General features: G+C 36.8%; 2 protein-coding genes across 7 annotated transcripts in view; both read right to left on the reverse strand.

The window, feature by feature from the left end:
- Positions 1-34: 34 nt before the first annotated feature.
- On the reverse strand, positions 35-14706 carry DONSON (DNA replication fork stabilization factor DONSON). Of its 2 annotated transcripts, none has more exons than XM_069074940.1 (10): positions 14277-14706; positions 13291-13371; positions 11841-12044; positions 10918-11096; positions 7567-7745; positions 7100-7208; positions 6891-6992; positions 1938-2136; positions 1250-1466; positions 35-647 (listed from the first exon to the last, which is right to left on the reverse strand). In XM_069074940.1, exons 1-10 carry the CDS (start codon positions 14625-14627, stop codon positions 514-516), a joined length of 1755 nt encoding a protein of 584 aa, XP_068931041.1. In that variant the 5' UTR covers positions 14628-14706; the 3' UTR covers positions 35-513. The 2 variants fall into 2 exon arrangements, with proteins under 2 accessions (XP_068931041.1, XP_068931040.1); XM_069074939.1 differs by having other exon boundaries at positions 35-651; positions 1254-1466; positions 14277-14704.
- Positions 14707-15492: 786 nt separating this feature from the next.
- CRYZL1 (crystallin zeta like 1) overlaps positions 15493-17809 on the reverse strand; it is a 71176-nt gene continuing 68859 nt past the window's right edge. For 4 of the 5 annotated variants that reach the window (XM_069074943.1, XM_069074945.1, XM_069074942.1 and 1 more), the window contains 2 exons: positions 16461-16506; positions 15493-15665 (listed from right to left, as the gene is read on the reverse strand). In XM_069074943.1, the coding sequence (XP_068931044.1) occupies positions 15566-15665; positions 16461-16506 (146 nt within the window). In that variant the 3' untranslated portion in view covers positions 15493-15565. Of the gene's footprint in view, positions 15666-16460; positions 16511-17809 lie in introns of all 5 variants that reach the window. The other variant, XM_069074946.1, reaches the window with a different exon arrangement.

A 17809-nucleotide genomic window follows, 5' to 3' on the forward strand; every position in this document is an offset into this window, starting at 1 on the left:
AATTCTTTCAGTTGCAATAAGATTACATTATCACTTATTACCTACTGAAGAAAAAACTTTTATTTTACAAAAACATACACATACTATATGAAATTTATCTCATAAGCAGATATTTTGGCATAAGCTATAGAAAAATTCCTACTTAAATGTTCTAGGATAAAAATAGCAAAAATTAGTGTTAATAAAAACAATTTTGAAATAATTGAGTTCAGTATCTACAGTCCTCATGAAAATCCATTATGAGGTAGTTTATCAGAATCTCATCACATCGAAGTGTTTTCAAACTACATCTATTATGACCCATTCACATTTGGAGGTATGATCAAGTGAAGTGTCTCTTTTTTCCACAAGTGTTATGTTACCCCGCTACATAACCCTGTTGCAAATAACATTTGGAATATTGTTCCTTTCCTACAAACCCTGAGATAAGCAGTTTCAAACAGATTTCTTTAGATTGTTTAATTTTAGGAAAACATTTCTTAAAAGTTGGCAGTTAATCTTGTTCCACTTGTTTCAAGACTTCCAATTACAAGCGTAATTATCCATTTCCATGAATCGTAAAGATGATTTTCCTAGTACTGGTAACTGGGTAAGATGACTTAAAGTTTTAAGATGCAATCCACAATTAGCAAGCTCCTTTTCAAGGACTTCCTGTAAAAATTCACGTTTATTTAAAACAACAATACATTTGCTTTGGCTACTACAAAAAATTTTAAATTGGGAACTCTTCCTAACAACACAATCCCATATTTAGAACAGGCTACTCATACTTAGGGCCAAAGGTTTCCTAAGAGATTTAATGGTTTTGTGAATGTCACACTGTATATCAGTTTTTGGAAAGCTCAAAATAAGTCCAAGAATTATAACCTTTTGGAAGCAAAAGTATTCTTTGAAACATTAATGACTCTTCTAGTCTAGACATTTTGAAGGTATAGGATATTCTTTTAAAATTCAATTTAATAGAATTCTGGGAATTCAAGTGGTTAAAGCAGTAAGACAAGTCAACAAGGTAAATAAATGGTCAACAGGCATTGTTTTTTTTACATTTGTACTCAACTTAATCTCTAGTTTCAATCAGAAATGGATAAAGGACAATTCTAGGTAACTAAATTGGAGGATCTAATTATGCATTTAGTCAGATAGCCATTCTCTGACATTACTTAATTCCATAAGACAGCTTCACAATTTCACCCTGCAACTTTTTCTTCAATTTGGAATAAGGGAATTCCTTAATTATCAAATAGTCTACTTGCCTTGTTTGATATTTTTTCCATTTGAGTACATGTGTTAAATATAGATGTTGGTTCATGAGTATATAATCCTGCAGAAAAAGATCCTTTTTGCGCAGATTTGAGCAGCATAGTCAATGAATGCAGAGAATGAGGCATGATAGGGCCTGTAATCTCCAAACTAAATTGATCTTTATAACCAGAATACACTGGTGTCTTCACATTTACTGTTCGTGCCTGGGTAGAGGTTGAAAAAAAGGAAAATGATATATTAGCCTTTGCTTTTTAAAATGTTTCTCTAATACTGAAAAGGAGAAAGCAAGTAGAGTTCTTGTGTTTTACTGGACATGACATTTAAGTAAAATGTTAGCATCTCACACCCTCTTCCCTACCTCCCACAACAGATGGAATGAAGCCAATGATTCAGTTTTTTTTTGTCTTATATGTTATACAAAATTTTCTTCATTATACTTTACAGATAAATGAAGAGGAAAAATGAAATTAATTTTCCTAAAGTGACTGATTTAAAGAGTATTTTACAGAATTTTCAACCCTCTTCTGAACAGGATTTATATAAAGTATTTTTGTGAGAAATCTCTCAAAAACATTGTAATGAAGGATTACAAAAAAACCAGAAAATAGAACATTTTTTAGTCTTGTCAGAATGTAGGCATGGGGTTAGTAAAGTTCTTTTTTGTTTTTTTTTACCTTGAGCATTTGCATTGTGGCACCTCGGAAAGCTATTGGGGACAACAATGTTGGTGGAAGTCCTGCCTGAGGACCTGAGGTGGCAACTAAACTCTTGCAGTTTATCAAGAAGTTTAGCAATGTAAAGGTGTTGATTCCTTTTACCAGAACAATAGACTCAGGCCTATGATCCATTTGCACTTTATTTTTTTCTTTACGACTAATGTCGTAGTCAAGGAAATTATTAAAGTATTTTAAACATCAATGCAAAGAATTCAATTCTGAACCACTGACTTCACTCTTCAATTAGAAATAAAGGTCTGCTTCTTAATCCTCTACTACTAGCAGGCACTCTTTTAGACACTGGAGATATAGAGACAAAAATTGGTGGAATAAATACTTAATCAATAAATAATAATACTTATAAAATAAATAATACTTAATCAATAAATACTTAATAAGCTTGTACTGCATGCCAAGTACTACTAGGCACTGAGGAAACGTGGACTGAATGGAATAAAGAAATAATGAGGATAATTGGGAAGGTGATGCTTGAAGGAAGCATGGAATTCTGAGATGGATATGAGTAAAGAATATACCCCATGAACAGGGGACAACCTGTAGAGAAAGATGTTCTCTATTAGAACATCAAGTAGGTCAGTTTGGCTGAAGTGTGTACGTAAATAGGCACTAATATATAGAAAGGAGGGTTGGAGGCAGATTGTGAAGATGCTCAACTGGCTTTTGTATTTTATCTAAGAAGCAATAGGAGCTTTTGAAAAGCAGGACAGTGGCATGAATCTAGGAATATAACTTTTTTCAAACCAGCATACAATGGATTACAGAAAAAAGCCCACTGAGGCTATTATAATAGTACAAACTTAAGGTGAAGGACTGAACTACTGTGATTGTGCTAGAGTGGAGAAAAGGTAAAAGATGGAGGAGTAATTAACAATCTCTGGCAACTGATTGTATATGGAGATTAAAGAAGAGGGAAAATTTCAAGTTTGGAAATCTAGGTGACTAAAACAGTGATAGCCTTATCTGAAAAGTTTTCAATGCCTGTAAGACATCCAGTTCAAAAATGTCCAGTGGTGATGAGGGACTGAAATTCAGAAGAGAACCAAAGGTTAGATATATAGATCTGAGAATCATCTATTTGGAGAGGATAACTGACTCCATGGGAACAAAGACTCACGAAAGGGAAAAGATGAAAAGCTTTTGTGTATAGCTACTTTTGGGAAAGTATGGATAATGAATTTGAGAATGAAGTAAAAGAACGGAAGATCCAAGCAGGGTGGGGGGGTGGTCCACCTCCAGTCATTGTGATCTATATCTTGTTATCGGACTCAGATGACTCCAGAGGAGAAAGTGAAGCTGGTAACCTTCCATAGCCCTCCTACATTTAAATTCAATTTACTTGCAAGTCATGGCACCATCCTCCTAAAGTCATGATCCTCTTTGAGAAAGAAAGACAACAGATCCAAGAAGGGGAGTGTCATGAAAACCCAGAAAGAGGAAAGAATAGGTAGGAAGATATATTCAGTGGTGTAAAATGCTGCAACAAGAGGGGGATTTACAAAGGATCATCAAATTAAGAAATTACTGACAACTTTGGAGAAAGCAGTTTCAGTTTAGCAATGAAATCAAAAGTCAGAATAAGGTTTGATGAGAGAAGCAGATAAAGCAAGGGCAGACATTTCTAGGAATTTGGCTGTGAAAGTATGGTATGACAAGCTTTTCCCCCACCCCCCACGGGGAACACTGAGGCATGGTTTATGTGTGTGTGTTTTGGTTTTTGGATCGGGGAGGATAGGGATTAAGTTGGGCTAAGTGCCTTGCCCAAGGTCACATGGTCAACAGATGTCAAGTGTCTGAGGTCCGGACCTGAACTCAGGTCCTCCTGACTCCAGGGCTGGTGCTCCACTCAGTGCCCAAGGCATGTTTATAGAGATATAAGAGTCAATATTAGAGGGGGGATGACTTGGGGGAAAGCAATGGAAATCTGTGGACATGGGAGTAGACAGGATCAAGGATACAAACAAGAGTTGGTCTTGGTGAAAAAGGTCACTTTGTCAAGAGACTGGGAAACAATACCAAGAACTTTTGAGAACAGAGTAGAGGAAGAGAACAAGCGTTTGTTAAGTGTCTTTGTGTCAGCAATTGTGCCACAAATCACAAACGTTATTATTTCAGTTGTGGAAGGTAGGTGCTATTATTATTCCCACTTTATAGTTGAGGCAGAAGTTAAATGACCTGCCAAGGGTCACACAGCTATTAAGGGTATGAGGCCAAGTTTGAACTCAGGTTTTTCTGACTTCAGGCCCAGCACCCTATCCACAGTGCCATGAATCTCACGGAAAAAGACCTTAGTTTTTTCAGTAAAGTAAGCATCTCATAAAGTGTCCATGTTCATTTGTAGTTTCTTCTGTAAAAACCTTATTTCTCTTAAGTAGTTATAAAAGCTTTTAAAAAATTCTAAATATCTTAAAATATGAAAAAAACTCAATCATCTAAATGAACCCTGCAACCATACAATTCAAATTTGACTATAAAATATGCTTAAAAAAATTACCTGCTCTATGACCCCAAAAGGTGTTTCCTTTGTCCTTAGCGCTTTATAGTTACAACCTGTTATCCTAATTTTGCTTTCTTTGATCCCCATCATAACCTTTCCTCTTAATATACTTGTTTATATCTCTCATATCTCTCTCTCTACACACATAAACACACGGTCATTATATAATTCCACTTATTATCATTTTATACCAAATTAATAAATTTGGGAACTATTTATTTTTGTTGTATTGACTTGACCTAATTATGCTGAGTAGATATTTCTCCAATTGTTCAGTTCTTGATAGAATGGTTTTGTCTTTACTTAGAAGTATAACTTCTTAATTTAATGTAAAAATATTTGCTATACTGAAATTCCTGTTATTTATCATTCCCCCAGATTTTTATGATTTAAAAGGGCAAAATCTTTTCCCATAATTTTGTATCGCCTTCAGTTTTTTTGGTCTATCCTCTTGGATCCTATAGACCTGCAAACATTTATTTTAATCTTTGATTGACTTATGCTTATTCTTTTAACTTAGTGTTCACATCTACTATTCTAAAAATTCTTTAAAATTATGTCCAATTAAAGCGGACAATTTTGCTTACACTTGTTTTTAGGTAATGTTACGTAGTGTTGCGTGATATTAATGGTATCACTCAAAAGAAATCACCATAATCTACATGGAAAAAAAATCAACATTGATCATTGTCCTACTCTTTGTACTTGTATCCTCAGTGCCTGGCACATATTAGGTGCTTACTAAATGCTTACTGAATGAGTGTCCATTGGCAAGTTACTTAATATAAAACTAAATTACAGACACACTGGCTATCTACACTTGGAATAATCCACACAGAAGCCCAGACCCACAAATCCTAACCACATTTAGAACCCTAAACATTTCCGGTTAAAAAATATAACTATTTCTAATGTTCAAGCCCCTTCTCCACCTCTACCCCCCGCCCCCCATTAAGACAGGATCTTTATTCTGAGGCCTTTAGCATTTTTCATTCATATTATCATTTATGGAAGTCAGATCATTAACGTGTTAGAGCAAAGACTAAAAATATACAATTAGATGAAATAAAAATGGTATGATATGGGCATGAAATTAAAATGGAAAGTGGACGAAAACATACCAACATAGATGACCACCATTTCCTAAGCAAGGTTAGCTGGTGCAAATCAGTTGCCACAATGGAAAGATCAAGAGGCTAGAAATCCATTTAGACAACACTTAAAAGCTCCTTGACAAATGAATACATATAGCAGCCCAAGACAATACCAGGTTAGAATCTAAAATAATTTGTACAATTTTACAGGCAGAGGAAGCTATAGATGGAGCAGTAGATAGAGTACCTGCCCCGGAGTCCAGAAAATCTGGGTTCAATTTTGGCCTCAGACCCTTACTAGCTGTGTGACCCTGGGCAAGTCACTTAACCCTCTTTGCCTCAGTTTCCTCATCTGTAAAATGAGCTGAAGAAGAAAATGGCAAACTATTCCAGGATCTTTATCAAGAGTCAGACACAACTGAATAACAACAACAAATTTTATAGATAGATTATCACATAATATGAAAGTGAGAAGTGGTGGAAAGAAAAAAAAAATCATAAAATCTTTATGTGCCACTAAAGCCAGATCATCTCAAGGGCATTTAGGGAGGAAACTACAAGGACAACAAAAGTATGAAAAATAATCAAGATGAACCAAGACTTCTATTACAAACATTCCTACAACAATGACAGGGAGATACCACACTTGGATTTATTATATTCCATGATCTGCTTGATAAAAGTAGAAATGGTACCAGGTATGGCCAACTGCATCATTTAGTAATTTAACCAATTTAATAGCAGTTATTACCTCACAGTGGTAAAATAAAAATACATTATTATTTTCAGTGATTTCTCACAACAATCTTGTTATGTAATAACAACTAGTTAGTCAATATTGAAGACTTTGTTACTCAAAGAATTGTTCATTTTGTTAAGTTCCATTTGTTACGAGACTTAAAAAAATAATTTTGTATTTGGTGTATCTACTGTAATTTTGAGGGACAGCACAAGGACCCAGGCTTTCTCCCAAACTCAATCTGATATTTTCCTTGAGGAAAGTCTTCCTGGAATATTTTAATTACAACTACAATACCTTGAAAGAAAGTATCTTAACTTTTGATTTAATTACTTCTCCACTTATACACTAGCAATTAATTAAATAGGACCAAAACCTAGATGCTGTCTTTGTCAATTTAGTTTAATTAGATCTTTAGCTCAAGGTTCAATAAAGGAGTAGGCAATTTTTCATAGAAATGAATAGGTTTTAAAGCACTACATCTATACTAAAGCAAAACTTGATTAAAGTTAATTAATTTCTGAACTGAATATAAATATAAATAGCAGCAAGTAAAAGGATACAGCTTGAGAGAGATGTCTGGTTTTTTTATCTTATCCTGTACACCCATCTCTTCCAACCAGGAAAAACTTTCCTCTTCATCTTCATCACTGATAAGTTGTTCCCTAGAAACATATATTTGGTTTTAGGTTCTTGTTTTATACAACTCACAAAATTCAACAAAATTATAGTATCGGGTTTATGATTTGTAAACATTACTTTAATTACATACTCTTCTGGTTCTGTCTTACATTCACTCTCTGCTACATGTAGACTTGTCTCTGATACTTTTTGTTTCCGTTGGCCATTTTCTTTTATTAAAGGCAAAGAAAATTCAATACCTGGGCAAGAAAAGCAAGAGTAACAATCAAATTTTATTTCATTTGATTTTTATAAATCTATCTTGCCTCATTTTACTTTACGGCAACCCCAAACATTTTTTTTTTTTTTTGCTTTTTGGAGAGGGAAGGCAGGGCAACTGGAGTTAAGTGACTTGCCCAAGGTCACACAGCTAGTAAGCTTTAAGTGTCTGAGACCGAATTTGAACTCAGGTGCTCCAAATTTGAACTCCAGGGCTGGTGCTCTATTTACTGTGTCACCTAGCTGCCCCTTATACACAATTTTTTAAGGAAAACATCTATACAAAGTAAGATACTACCATATGTTGCTTCTGAACCTAATGAAAAAAGGTTTATTTACCTTCATTTTTCATAGCTTCTCTTAAACCTCTGGTTGTAGGTGACAAGACAGCTGTAATTACATCATTTCCTGCTAGCCCTGCTGCACGAAACAGCACAGTAAATTGATAGGTACAAACATAGAAATAGGGACAAAGTTTTGTCTTCAGTAGATTATACAGAGAAGTGAAGCTGATGGACCTAGGAATTAAAGAAACAACTTTTACTTTGAAATTTTAAAATCACAAAAATCCCAATGTTTATTTTAAACCATCCAGTTTAAAACTTAAAAACCATTTCAAAGCCTCTGAACTGTTGCAATCCACCCTTGTTACCAAAAACTAAAAGTTTCTTCTGTTTGAATTACCATTCTGAAAGTCAACCCCTACTTAAAGAACCTGAATTTAATAAACATTTATTAGACATCTGAAGGGAGAAGACATGAAATAACTGTTGATATAAAAAAGGCACCTAAGTAAAAGTCACAGTATTTTAGAGCTGGGAAAGATCTTCTACTAGAAGTAATTTACAGGTGGGGAAATGGACTCCTAGAAATGTTAGGTAACTTAATGAGACATAAAATCACCTCTGAGAGATAATTAGTTTTCTCTCTATCTAGTTCATCTGTGAATCCTGCAAATGGGAAGTTTAGGGAAAAAGTGATTGAATGATTCCAAGTTAGTTAAACAAAGCAACTCAATCATGTGATGAAAAAAATTACTAGCTAATCTTCAAAGATTGTAGCCTGTAGTGCTAGTACTTTTTAAGCCAGACAGTTCGCCAATGCTCTATGTAAAAAACTGATAGGACAGCTCCACGGATATATGATCTAGTTATCAAAGTTTGTATCATAAGCAATTCAGAGGAACAAAGGAGGAAATATCAATTGTAACTAAGGATAAAGGAAGAGTTCTTGGTCAAAGGGAGGATTGCTGCTGTTGAAAAAACAGACAATTTTGATTATATAAAAGCTTTTTTCACAAATAAAATGAATGTAGATAAGAGTTAGAAAAGAAATAGCTAACTGGGAAAAAAATCTTTGTAGCATATTTCTCTGACAAAAATCTATTACCCAAGATACACTAGGGAGGCGGTTAGGTGGCACAATGAATAGAGCACCGGCCCTGGAGTCAGAGGACCTGAGTTCAAATCTGGCCTCAGACACTTGACATGCTTACTAGCCATGTGACTTTGGGCAAGTCACTTAATCCCAACTGCCCTCCAAAAAGCAAAACAAACAAACAAGCAAAAAGATACATTAGGATCTGAATCAAATGTATGAGTCATTTCCTAACAGATAAATGGTCAAAGGACATTAAAGAATGAAGGTCAGTAAGAAACCTTGAAAAGCAAGACAGTTTTGAAAATACTATGCTGCACTATCCCTCTCATACTATGTAAAGAATGCTGTTCTAGTCTCTAGTGATTAAGATGTAGAAAAACATAGACCTAAGTTCTAAAAGGAAGAAAAACAAGCTTTTGTGTCATATAAACTGTTACAAATCACTAATAATTAGAGAAATGCAAAAATCATAAAGAAAGGAAAATGACAATTGTTGAAGGGACTGTGGGAAAAGAGGTATGTTAATACAAAGTTGGTGGAGCAGTAAATTGGTATTAACGTATTCTAGAAAGAATTTGAAACCCAAAAAAGTCATAAATTTTGCACACTTTTAGACCTAGCATTATCATTACTAAGGGTATATTACAAAGATATAAAAGGAGGAAGAAAAAGACCCATATGTACAAAACATTTAAAGTAGTTCTTTTTATGGTAGCAAAGGAATGGTGTCCCTTAGTTAAGGAATGGTTGAACCAATTATGATATATTAAATTAATGGATTATTATTGTGGCATAAGAATTCATCAAAGGGACAATTTCAGAGAAACCTGGAAGACTAAAAATAAGGGTGAAGTGAGCAAACCAGAACAATTTGTATAACAAAACAACACTGTAAAGACCACGAAAGATTTGTTCAATGCAATAACCAAACACGATTACAAAGGACTAGATATAAAATCTGCTACCTACCTCCAAACAGAGAGGTGATGAAGTCAAGGGGCATGCAGAATTAGATGCACAGTTTTGGACATGGTCAAGGTAGGGAATTTGTTTGATAGATGAAGCAGTATTTGAAACCCATGCCCTCTGACTTCAGGTGCACTAGTCTTTGCCTCCTCTGCTTGGCTCATGCTCAAACTAACTGATAAATAAATATTTAATAAATTGAATCCAGGGTCTTTTAAATTCTTGTTGAATGTCAGATTCTTAGAGAGGTAGCACAGCATCCTGGAGGTTCAAATCTTGTTCTGACAACTATTAGTCATTTAAGCACAGCAAAGTCCCTTAGTCGTTGAGCTTTACTTTTAATACCTATAATATCTGTGTCATATAGTTGTGGGGCTTAAATAAGTTAATTAGTGAAAATAAACAATTTCAGAGATTATAATTATCATTATTATTAAATTAACCAAAAAATCTGTTTGTAATACTGTATTTTACCACGTAATTGTTGCAGAACTTATGTCAATTTTCTTTTTGCAAAAAAGTGGTGTGCAACTGTTATGTAAAGCTTTAAAAAAAAGTATGGTAGTATTACTTCTCTTTTAGTTTCCACCAGTCTTGCACCAACTTTTCACTCACTGAAAATTCTTTCCAGCTGTTTAGCTAACATAATCACTTTCAGCTTGAAGCCTGAAGGACAGTTTGTGTATTTATCCATAATCACAAAGAAATGTTTCACATGTTAATTTATTGCTGGCAGATGAACTGTACAACTTAGCTAGTTCAGGAAGATGCAAGTCTTGCCATATCACGTGACTTACTCACGGCAGCTTTGCCTGACTGCTCACCACTCCTTGAACTTACAGCCCTTCACTGGGTTGAGTGACAATACTGTTAGTACTGCAGTGCTGGAAACCATGCCAATTGGCTTTCAGAAATATACTGACAATGAGCATGTGCTGAGAATTCTAAGCTCTGGGTTCACAACTTAAGAGAGATAAATTCGTATCCATATGCTACTGGTGAATACATTGCTGCTCTGTTTATCTTCTAAGTGGAGTGATGAACAGAATTACACTGATTATAATCGTTTATACCGATTTGTATATTGAATTATACCAATTATAATCAATGACTACTCAATGAAAGGTTACAAACCAATTTTTGTACTGAAAAAACAAAACAAAAAAACCCAAAAAACCCAAAACTCCATGATATGATTATGCAGTGGTGACAATTATGCAGTGAAATATGGCCATTCTTAACTACGAATAAGGTGATTTGATTATTATATATTTCCATGTATTAAATACAACAGAATAATAAAAAAGTAATGATTTAATCTAGAAATTATTCCACTGATCTTACCATTCACTCATTAAAATTTGTCGGAGCCCCTCATCATTTGACCAAGGGCTCGTTTTTCCAGCTATTTTTCTGTCAGCTCCAATACGTGGAAAAAGTTGTAACCATGGCAGGGAGGGATGAAGCCAATAAATAAGGTTCTGCTGGAATGCACAGCGAAGCTCAGAGGAGAGTCGTGGATCCTAAAAGTTATAAGGGTTAGTGCTTGGCTACTAAAATGTGGTAGAAAATTAAAAATTTTCAACTCCTTTAGGTACACGGGTTTCAACAAAAGTGACATTTTCAAAACCACACAATTCAATACCTCTCTCCCTGATAAGGATGATTTTACAGAAAGTATGATTTCATTTGTGTAAGAAGTTCCCTGTGAGAAACTTCCTCTACTAATCCAAGACTGGCACCTTCTCTACAATTTATCATCTTAGAGACTTGACTGTGGTAACAGGAGGTTAAATAACTTGTCCAGGGACACAGAACCAGGAGAACTTTGTACACAATTATACACATTGTATGTGTGACAATTAACTTTGACAGACTAGGCTCCTTTCAGCAATACAAGGTTAGAAGACAACTACAAAAGATACATGATGGAAAGGAATATCCACATCCAGAGAAAGAACTACAGAGTCTGACTGAATGCAGATTGAAGCAAACTACTTGCTCTCTCTCGTGTTTTGTTTTGTCCTTTCTTTCTCATCGTTCACTTCATTGGTTATAACCCTTCTTTACAACTTGACTAATGTTCAATGTGAAGGTATTTGTAGAACCTGTATTGGATTGCATGCTCCCATGGGGGGAAGGGGAAGAAAATTTTAAACTCAAGGGATTGCAGAACGAATATTATAAACTAAAAGTAAATAAATAAATTTAAATAAAAAAAAAACTGTATGGGCATTATACTGACTCATTTTTTCAAAATTAAGTACCTGTATATTTTTAGGCAGATGAACTTCTTTTGCTCTGCAGTGCTGGACAAAGCCTTGTGCTTCTTCCTGAGCTTTCAAATGATCTGCCCATGTAAAAGATTGGGAAGAAGTAAAAAGGAGGCGAGTTTTAATACTCCAATCCACAGGAAACTCAACACTTTCTGAGGATGGAATATCGTATTTGGAGTGCTGTTGATGAGGAGCCTTTCAAAAATAAAGAACACGGAAATTAGAACAAGAAAAACATCTTCAATCTAAAGATCCGCTAATTTCAAAATTACCCATAGTATACTATTTTAGTGTTTTACCAATCAGTTGCCATTCCAATTAATTGCAAAATAAGCGCCTTCCCCTCACTCCCAATGTAGTTTTCTAGACCTTGAAATCAAAATCAACTACACGAAAAGATAAAATGAGTAGATACCTATACAGAATGATTCACAGAGAACCAGTAAACTAAAAATATCTATCACTTCCATTAACCTGACCTGCTTCCCTCTCTTCTTTATATGGTCTAAATTTCTTTCCATTTTCCATTAGTCACATTTCTGCATGATATAACAGAAAGGCATGGGAAGATAGGAGAGATTAGAAAGAAGTACTGTTTCAAGAAAACATATTATGGAAAAGTTTATATGAACTGATAAGAGTGAAATAAGCAGAATCTAAGATGATACACACAATGAGAACAATGTAGATGCAGCTAAACATGGTGTAAAAACAATGACCAATCTTGGTCCTAGAAAAAAAGAAATGCAACTTTGGGGGTAGAGGAATTAGTCTGGACATGTGATTTCACTGGTATAGTGAACTTCCACAATTGACTCTCATCTATAATTAAAGAATTACCAGGAGCACTGTGAGGCAACAAGCCCATGTCTGGCACAGTTAGTGTGTATCAGAGGCAGGACCTGAATCCAGATATTCTTGACTCTAAGGCTCAGGTTCTGTCCACTACACAAGTATATACTGAGGGAAAGAACAATGTAAACTGGAAGCATCATGGGAGGCTTTCAAGAGGTGGCATCTGAGTTGAGCCTTCATGGATAAGGACTCTGAGACACAAACCTTAGGAGGTAGTACAATCTGGCCATGGGAGACAATCTTTTGAAAAATGCAGAGATCAAAGGTCAAGTTTGGGTGACAGAGAGAGTGGTCCAGTATGGCTGGAATGTAATGTTCATAAAAAGAAGTCATGTGAAAGAAGGCTTGAAAGGTAATTTACAAAATTACCATGTAGTTGGAACCAGCTATTCTATTCTAGAGGCCAATAGGGTGTGAATGAAGGTTTCTGAGCAGGAGAGTGACATGATTAGACCTGGCTCTTGGCAGATATGTAGAGGATGCATTATAGAGAGAAGAAAATTACAGATCTGTAAAAGTAGAAGTTGTTTACATATAATACAGTAAAATATTCAATGCCACTTCATAACAATTTAAAAATCATTACTATGGATAATTGCTTAACTGCCGTTCTTTCAGAAAACTCTTCTTTCCAAGTCACATTATTTTCTTGATGAAAATCTAAAAACTGAAAAGAAAAAAGCTTTAATATATATGCTTAAACTTGAGCTAAGCCTTAAATTGCTCTAAGTATTTGCCCCCTTTACCATTATAATTTAATCCACACTCAAATGATCAGCTATTTATACCAAAAGACACAGTAGCCGTTTACTTGAATTTCAAAATACATATCAAAGCACCATCTATATTCAATCCGTTCCAAAAAAGATCCAGAAAGCATACTGGTTCTTACATATGAAAGTGGGTTTGAATTTATTGAGGCCACCTTCTTAAATCTCCAGGGGAGGCGCTGGCAAAAAATTTTGGGATTAACAAAGCTGGAAGTTAGCAATTTTGTTTGCCAGAGACAAATCTCAAATGGCTTGGTTCTTCTGGTATGGCTGATCCATATAAAATAATACTCTTGCTGTTATATTTTTTTAACCAACAGCTGGCACGTCAGAGATGGGTAACTCTGACTGGCCATGCTGTCTGGTCCCCAAACCATGGATCATAAATAAACAGGCATAAAGCATGCGGACTCATCCCTGGTAGTTCTCGAGCATCAATATCAATGAAGTAGATCCGGACCTTTCCCGGGATTCCTGGGAATGGATGAGCGTGTAACCTTCGTCTACACTACAGAAACAGCCATCCATCCAAAACAAAGTAAAATATGCCCAAGAGAAATAGACCTTCGGTCGCCAGCATGGCTTGGTGGGTAGACACCACTACACTAGGCACAAGCGGCTGGGTGACCTTGGGCAAGTCAGCTTCCTCATCAGTAAAATGGCCTGGGGTGCAAGGGTGGTGGTGGGGTCGCCTTTCTCCAAATCAACCACCTCGTGACTGCTCAGGGTCACCTTCCCTGGTTAATGGCCGCAGGGGAGGGGGGACTTCGGAGTGGACAACGCGGGAAGAAGGGTCACTCACTGGTTCCCCCGTGTCCTGCAGGGGGCTGGCCGGCGGCCACGTGGGGTCGGTGACGGGCCCTGGCCCCAGGGCCGGCCGCGGGCTATTGTCCAAGCGGGCAAAGGGGTTTCTCCGGAGGGAAGACGCGGCGACTCCTCCGCTCCTGCTCGTCGGAGAAGGGGCGGGGAAGGGGCGAAGGCGGAGGCCGGCAGCCAGTGCGGCTCGGCGAGGCCCAAGCTCGGTCGGACCCGCCGGAGAGACGGCGGCTCCTGCTCCAGGGTCCGCAGGATTTCGGGCCCGTTTCCGTCGGAGTCGCAGGGTCTCTGCAGGTTTCTTGAAGCTGGGCGAGTAGCCTGGGACCGTCACCGACATGGCGGCGAATTTCGGAATCTCCCGCGCCCGCGCGCGCTCCGGCCCCACCCGACCCCCAGAGCCAGCGAGCGCGGGAAAGAGCGCCGCGCGCCCCGCCCCCACTCCCTGCTCCCGCGAGAACTTAACGTCCTCCTGAAACTGGTGGCGCTCGCGGGTCTGGGCCGGTCATGGGAGCCACCAAATTCTTAACTCGCCGGGATTTAGGGCCCGAGTCTGACAGCCGGCCCTCGGGCCCCTAGTTGTGGACTCCGGTTCATCTCCAGATTTTAATCCAGTCCCAGGCCCCTCCCGGGGGAACCAGTAGGCGCCCCTCACTCCAGTCGGGTATTTAAGAAAGGTCAGGAGCAGGGCGTGGCCTTTCCCTTAAGGACGCGGTTCTGAGTCAGGGATTACGGAATAAAATCTTGAGGAGGCTGCGGCCCCAGGCTTAGATTCTCCTCCAGAATTAAGGCAGAACGGACGAGGGAGAAAGCACTTGGGCTGGGCGGCTCGGGCTGGGCTAGGCTCAGCCTGGACACGGACTTTTGTCCTTTAGAAGAACTGATAGTTTCGTGAAGCCCCATAAAGTGCCTGGAAAGCAGTTAACAGGACTAGTTTTTGCATATATACATAAATGATAGTATTGCCAGGGGGCCTTTCTCCCTAAGGGAGGGGACCCAAAGAACTACTGTAGAAAAATGATAACGCAGGCCCATTAATCCAGCGGCTTTTCTTGAAGACAGTTTTTCCGATAATGGTTCTGAAAGTACCTAAATTGCTGTAAAATATGCAACCAAAAACAGCTTTCAAAATATTGCTTCCAAAATACACTGGGGGTGGTTAGGTGTCTTAAAAATGTTAAATAACCATCTAAAAATGCAAAGAATGTTTGCACAATAATTTACTTTTCGAATACATCATACAACTTTGAGCTTCTTGTCTTAGCAGAAAATAGTACTTCAAAACTGGATAACTTGTTTTTTTCTTGCTTGATTTTTCTGAACAATTTCCATGGAAACTTTGGCATCATATGGTGGTACAGGTTCATCCAAAAGAGGTCTAAAGAAGAATGAATTCATTAGAAGTGTCTAGTTTCAAAATACCTGATCTTTTTCGTTCTCTTATTTGATTTTATGTCCTCTATACCATTTTTCATCCCAGCTGACCATTGTATAATGTGAAAGTATCTACAGATCCTATACTTGATTATAAGACACCATGGGGGGGAGGGGAGGGAGGGGGACAAAATGTGAAATTCAAGGAATTGTGGAATTGAATCCTGTAAACTAAAAGGAAACAAACAAATTAACAAATTAAAGAATTAATTAAAAAAAAAAGAAGTGTCTAGTTTAAGTACAAAGATAAAGAGAGGAACATCAGTAAGGTGACAGTCTAATACTGACATTAATTCAACCATAATTTTAAGAAGTACAGCCAAACCTGGCCTTACATAAGTTTCATGGGGGCAAAAATTTTACTTTTAAATTTTGTTAAGAGTAACAAGGTCCAAATCTTGAGTGGGCAAAAGTCTTCTATTTCATCTGCTCAGTCTTTTGTCAAAGTTAAAAAAAAATTTCTTCAAACTGGGTGATATCCCCACTCCACTTTGCCTTACCTAGCCTAACTTATGTCTTTTCCATCTGAGAGAGCAAGATGGAGAAAGACCGTGGTGGTGTTACAGACCACTACAAGTCATTGTTTTAAAGAATAAAAAACAATTACCAAACACACAGTTTAGCTTAAGTAGCAACAATTTGTGTGTTAAGCCCCAAAATATCCCATGAAAATTCAAGATTATTAAAAAGGCAATCATCTGAAGAATGGAAGTATTCAGTTTTATTTACATAATCTTACCTGAAAACACCAGTTGATAGCTTCTCCATTACATCTTTTAAGATACGTACCTGAAAGGTCTGTTAAGTTAGCAATATGCAAATGATGGACAGGATATTAGAAGAAACCATTCAATAAATAAAAGGTAACAGATGCATGACTTGTCTGTTTAGCTATGTTCTCAAACTTTTTTTTCTTAAGCTTGGAATAACTTCTAAACTATATAAGTGTATTCAATGTATTCAATTAACAAGCATTTACTTTATCAAAATTTCTACCCCTTACCCCTAATTGGGAAAAAAAAGAAAAACAAAACCATTGTAACAAATATGCATAGTCAAGCACATTGACCAAGTTAAAAATATATTTCTCTTTACATATTTAGCTCTTAATTACCATCTATCTTTTGGAATCATGGTTAGTCATTATGGTGATAAGAATTTTTAAGTTTTTCAAAGCTGTTTATTTTTACATTATTATTACTGTAAAAACTGTTCTTGTTCTACTTTACCATGCATTAATTGATAGAAGTCAGGTTTTTCTGAAACCCTACTTTTAGTAATTTTATATGACCTTGGAGTCACATGCCATAATCTGTTTAGTGAATTCCCAAATGACAGGTAACCACAATGATTTATTAGCATTTAATAATCTATACTGCATTACAAAAAAAGGAAGGTATAACTTTATTTGTGTCAATCAACAAACATCTTATTAAACACCCTAGGCACTGAGGACACAAAGGGAAAAATTAAAACAGTTCTTGCCTATTCTGTGAGGGGAGACAACATGTATAAATAAATACAAAGTAATTTTTTGGAAAAGCACCATAAACTAGTCACATCGGGAAAGGTCTTACGTGATATGAGGTACTTTAGCTGAGCTATATATAAGGCAGCTAAGATCTAAGAGGCAAGAGGGAGCATATTCCAGGAATGGATGATAACCAGTGCAAAGGCAGGGAGATAAGAGATGGAATATTATATGTAAATAACAATTTGATGGTTTGTATAAGGGAGAAATTTTATAAGCCTGGAAAGATAGCGAAGGTCACCGACTGCCAAGGAGACAAGCTTGGATCAGATTGTCACTGGAGATCACTGAGTAGGAAAGGGACATGGTCAGAATCGTGTTCTTATTACTTTGGCAGCTGCTTATAAAGTGGACTGGAACAATGGAAAGACTTGAGGCAGTGAAACCAATAAGGAGGCTCCAGCCAAGAAAAAATGAGAGCCTGAATTAGGTTTTTTTTTTTTTTGGTAGAAGAGGGATTTGTAACCTGGAGTCTAGAGATAGATTTCAGGAGGTCTATGAACTTGGATGGGAAAAAACTTTATCTTTATTTAAATATAACTAGTTTTACTTATTTA

Source organism: Petaurus breviceps, unplaced genomic scaffold (genome assembly GCF_028583685.1).
Source record: "Petaurus breviceps papuanus isolate PSGF00001 unplaced genomic scaffold, PetGlider_PUasm1.0 90897, whole genome shotgun sequence".
Lineage (NCBI taxonomy): Eukaryota > Metazoa > Chordata > Mammalia > Diprotodontia > Petauridae > Petaurus > Petaurus breviceps.

Coding starts and splice junctions, on each gene's coding strand:
- DONSON (XM_069074940.1), bottom strand. CDS start 14,627: ATGTCGGTGACGGTCCCAGGCTACTCGCCCAGCTTCAAGAAACCTGCA. Junction 12,045..13,290: donor CAGTTAAGCAATTATCCATA/GTAATGATTTTT, acceptor TATTTTTGAAAG/GCTCCTCATCAACAGCACTC. Junction 6,993..7,099: donor TGTAAGACAGAACCAGAAGA/GTATGTAATTAA, acceptor ATATGTTTCTAG/GGAACAACTTATCAGTGATG.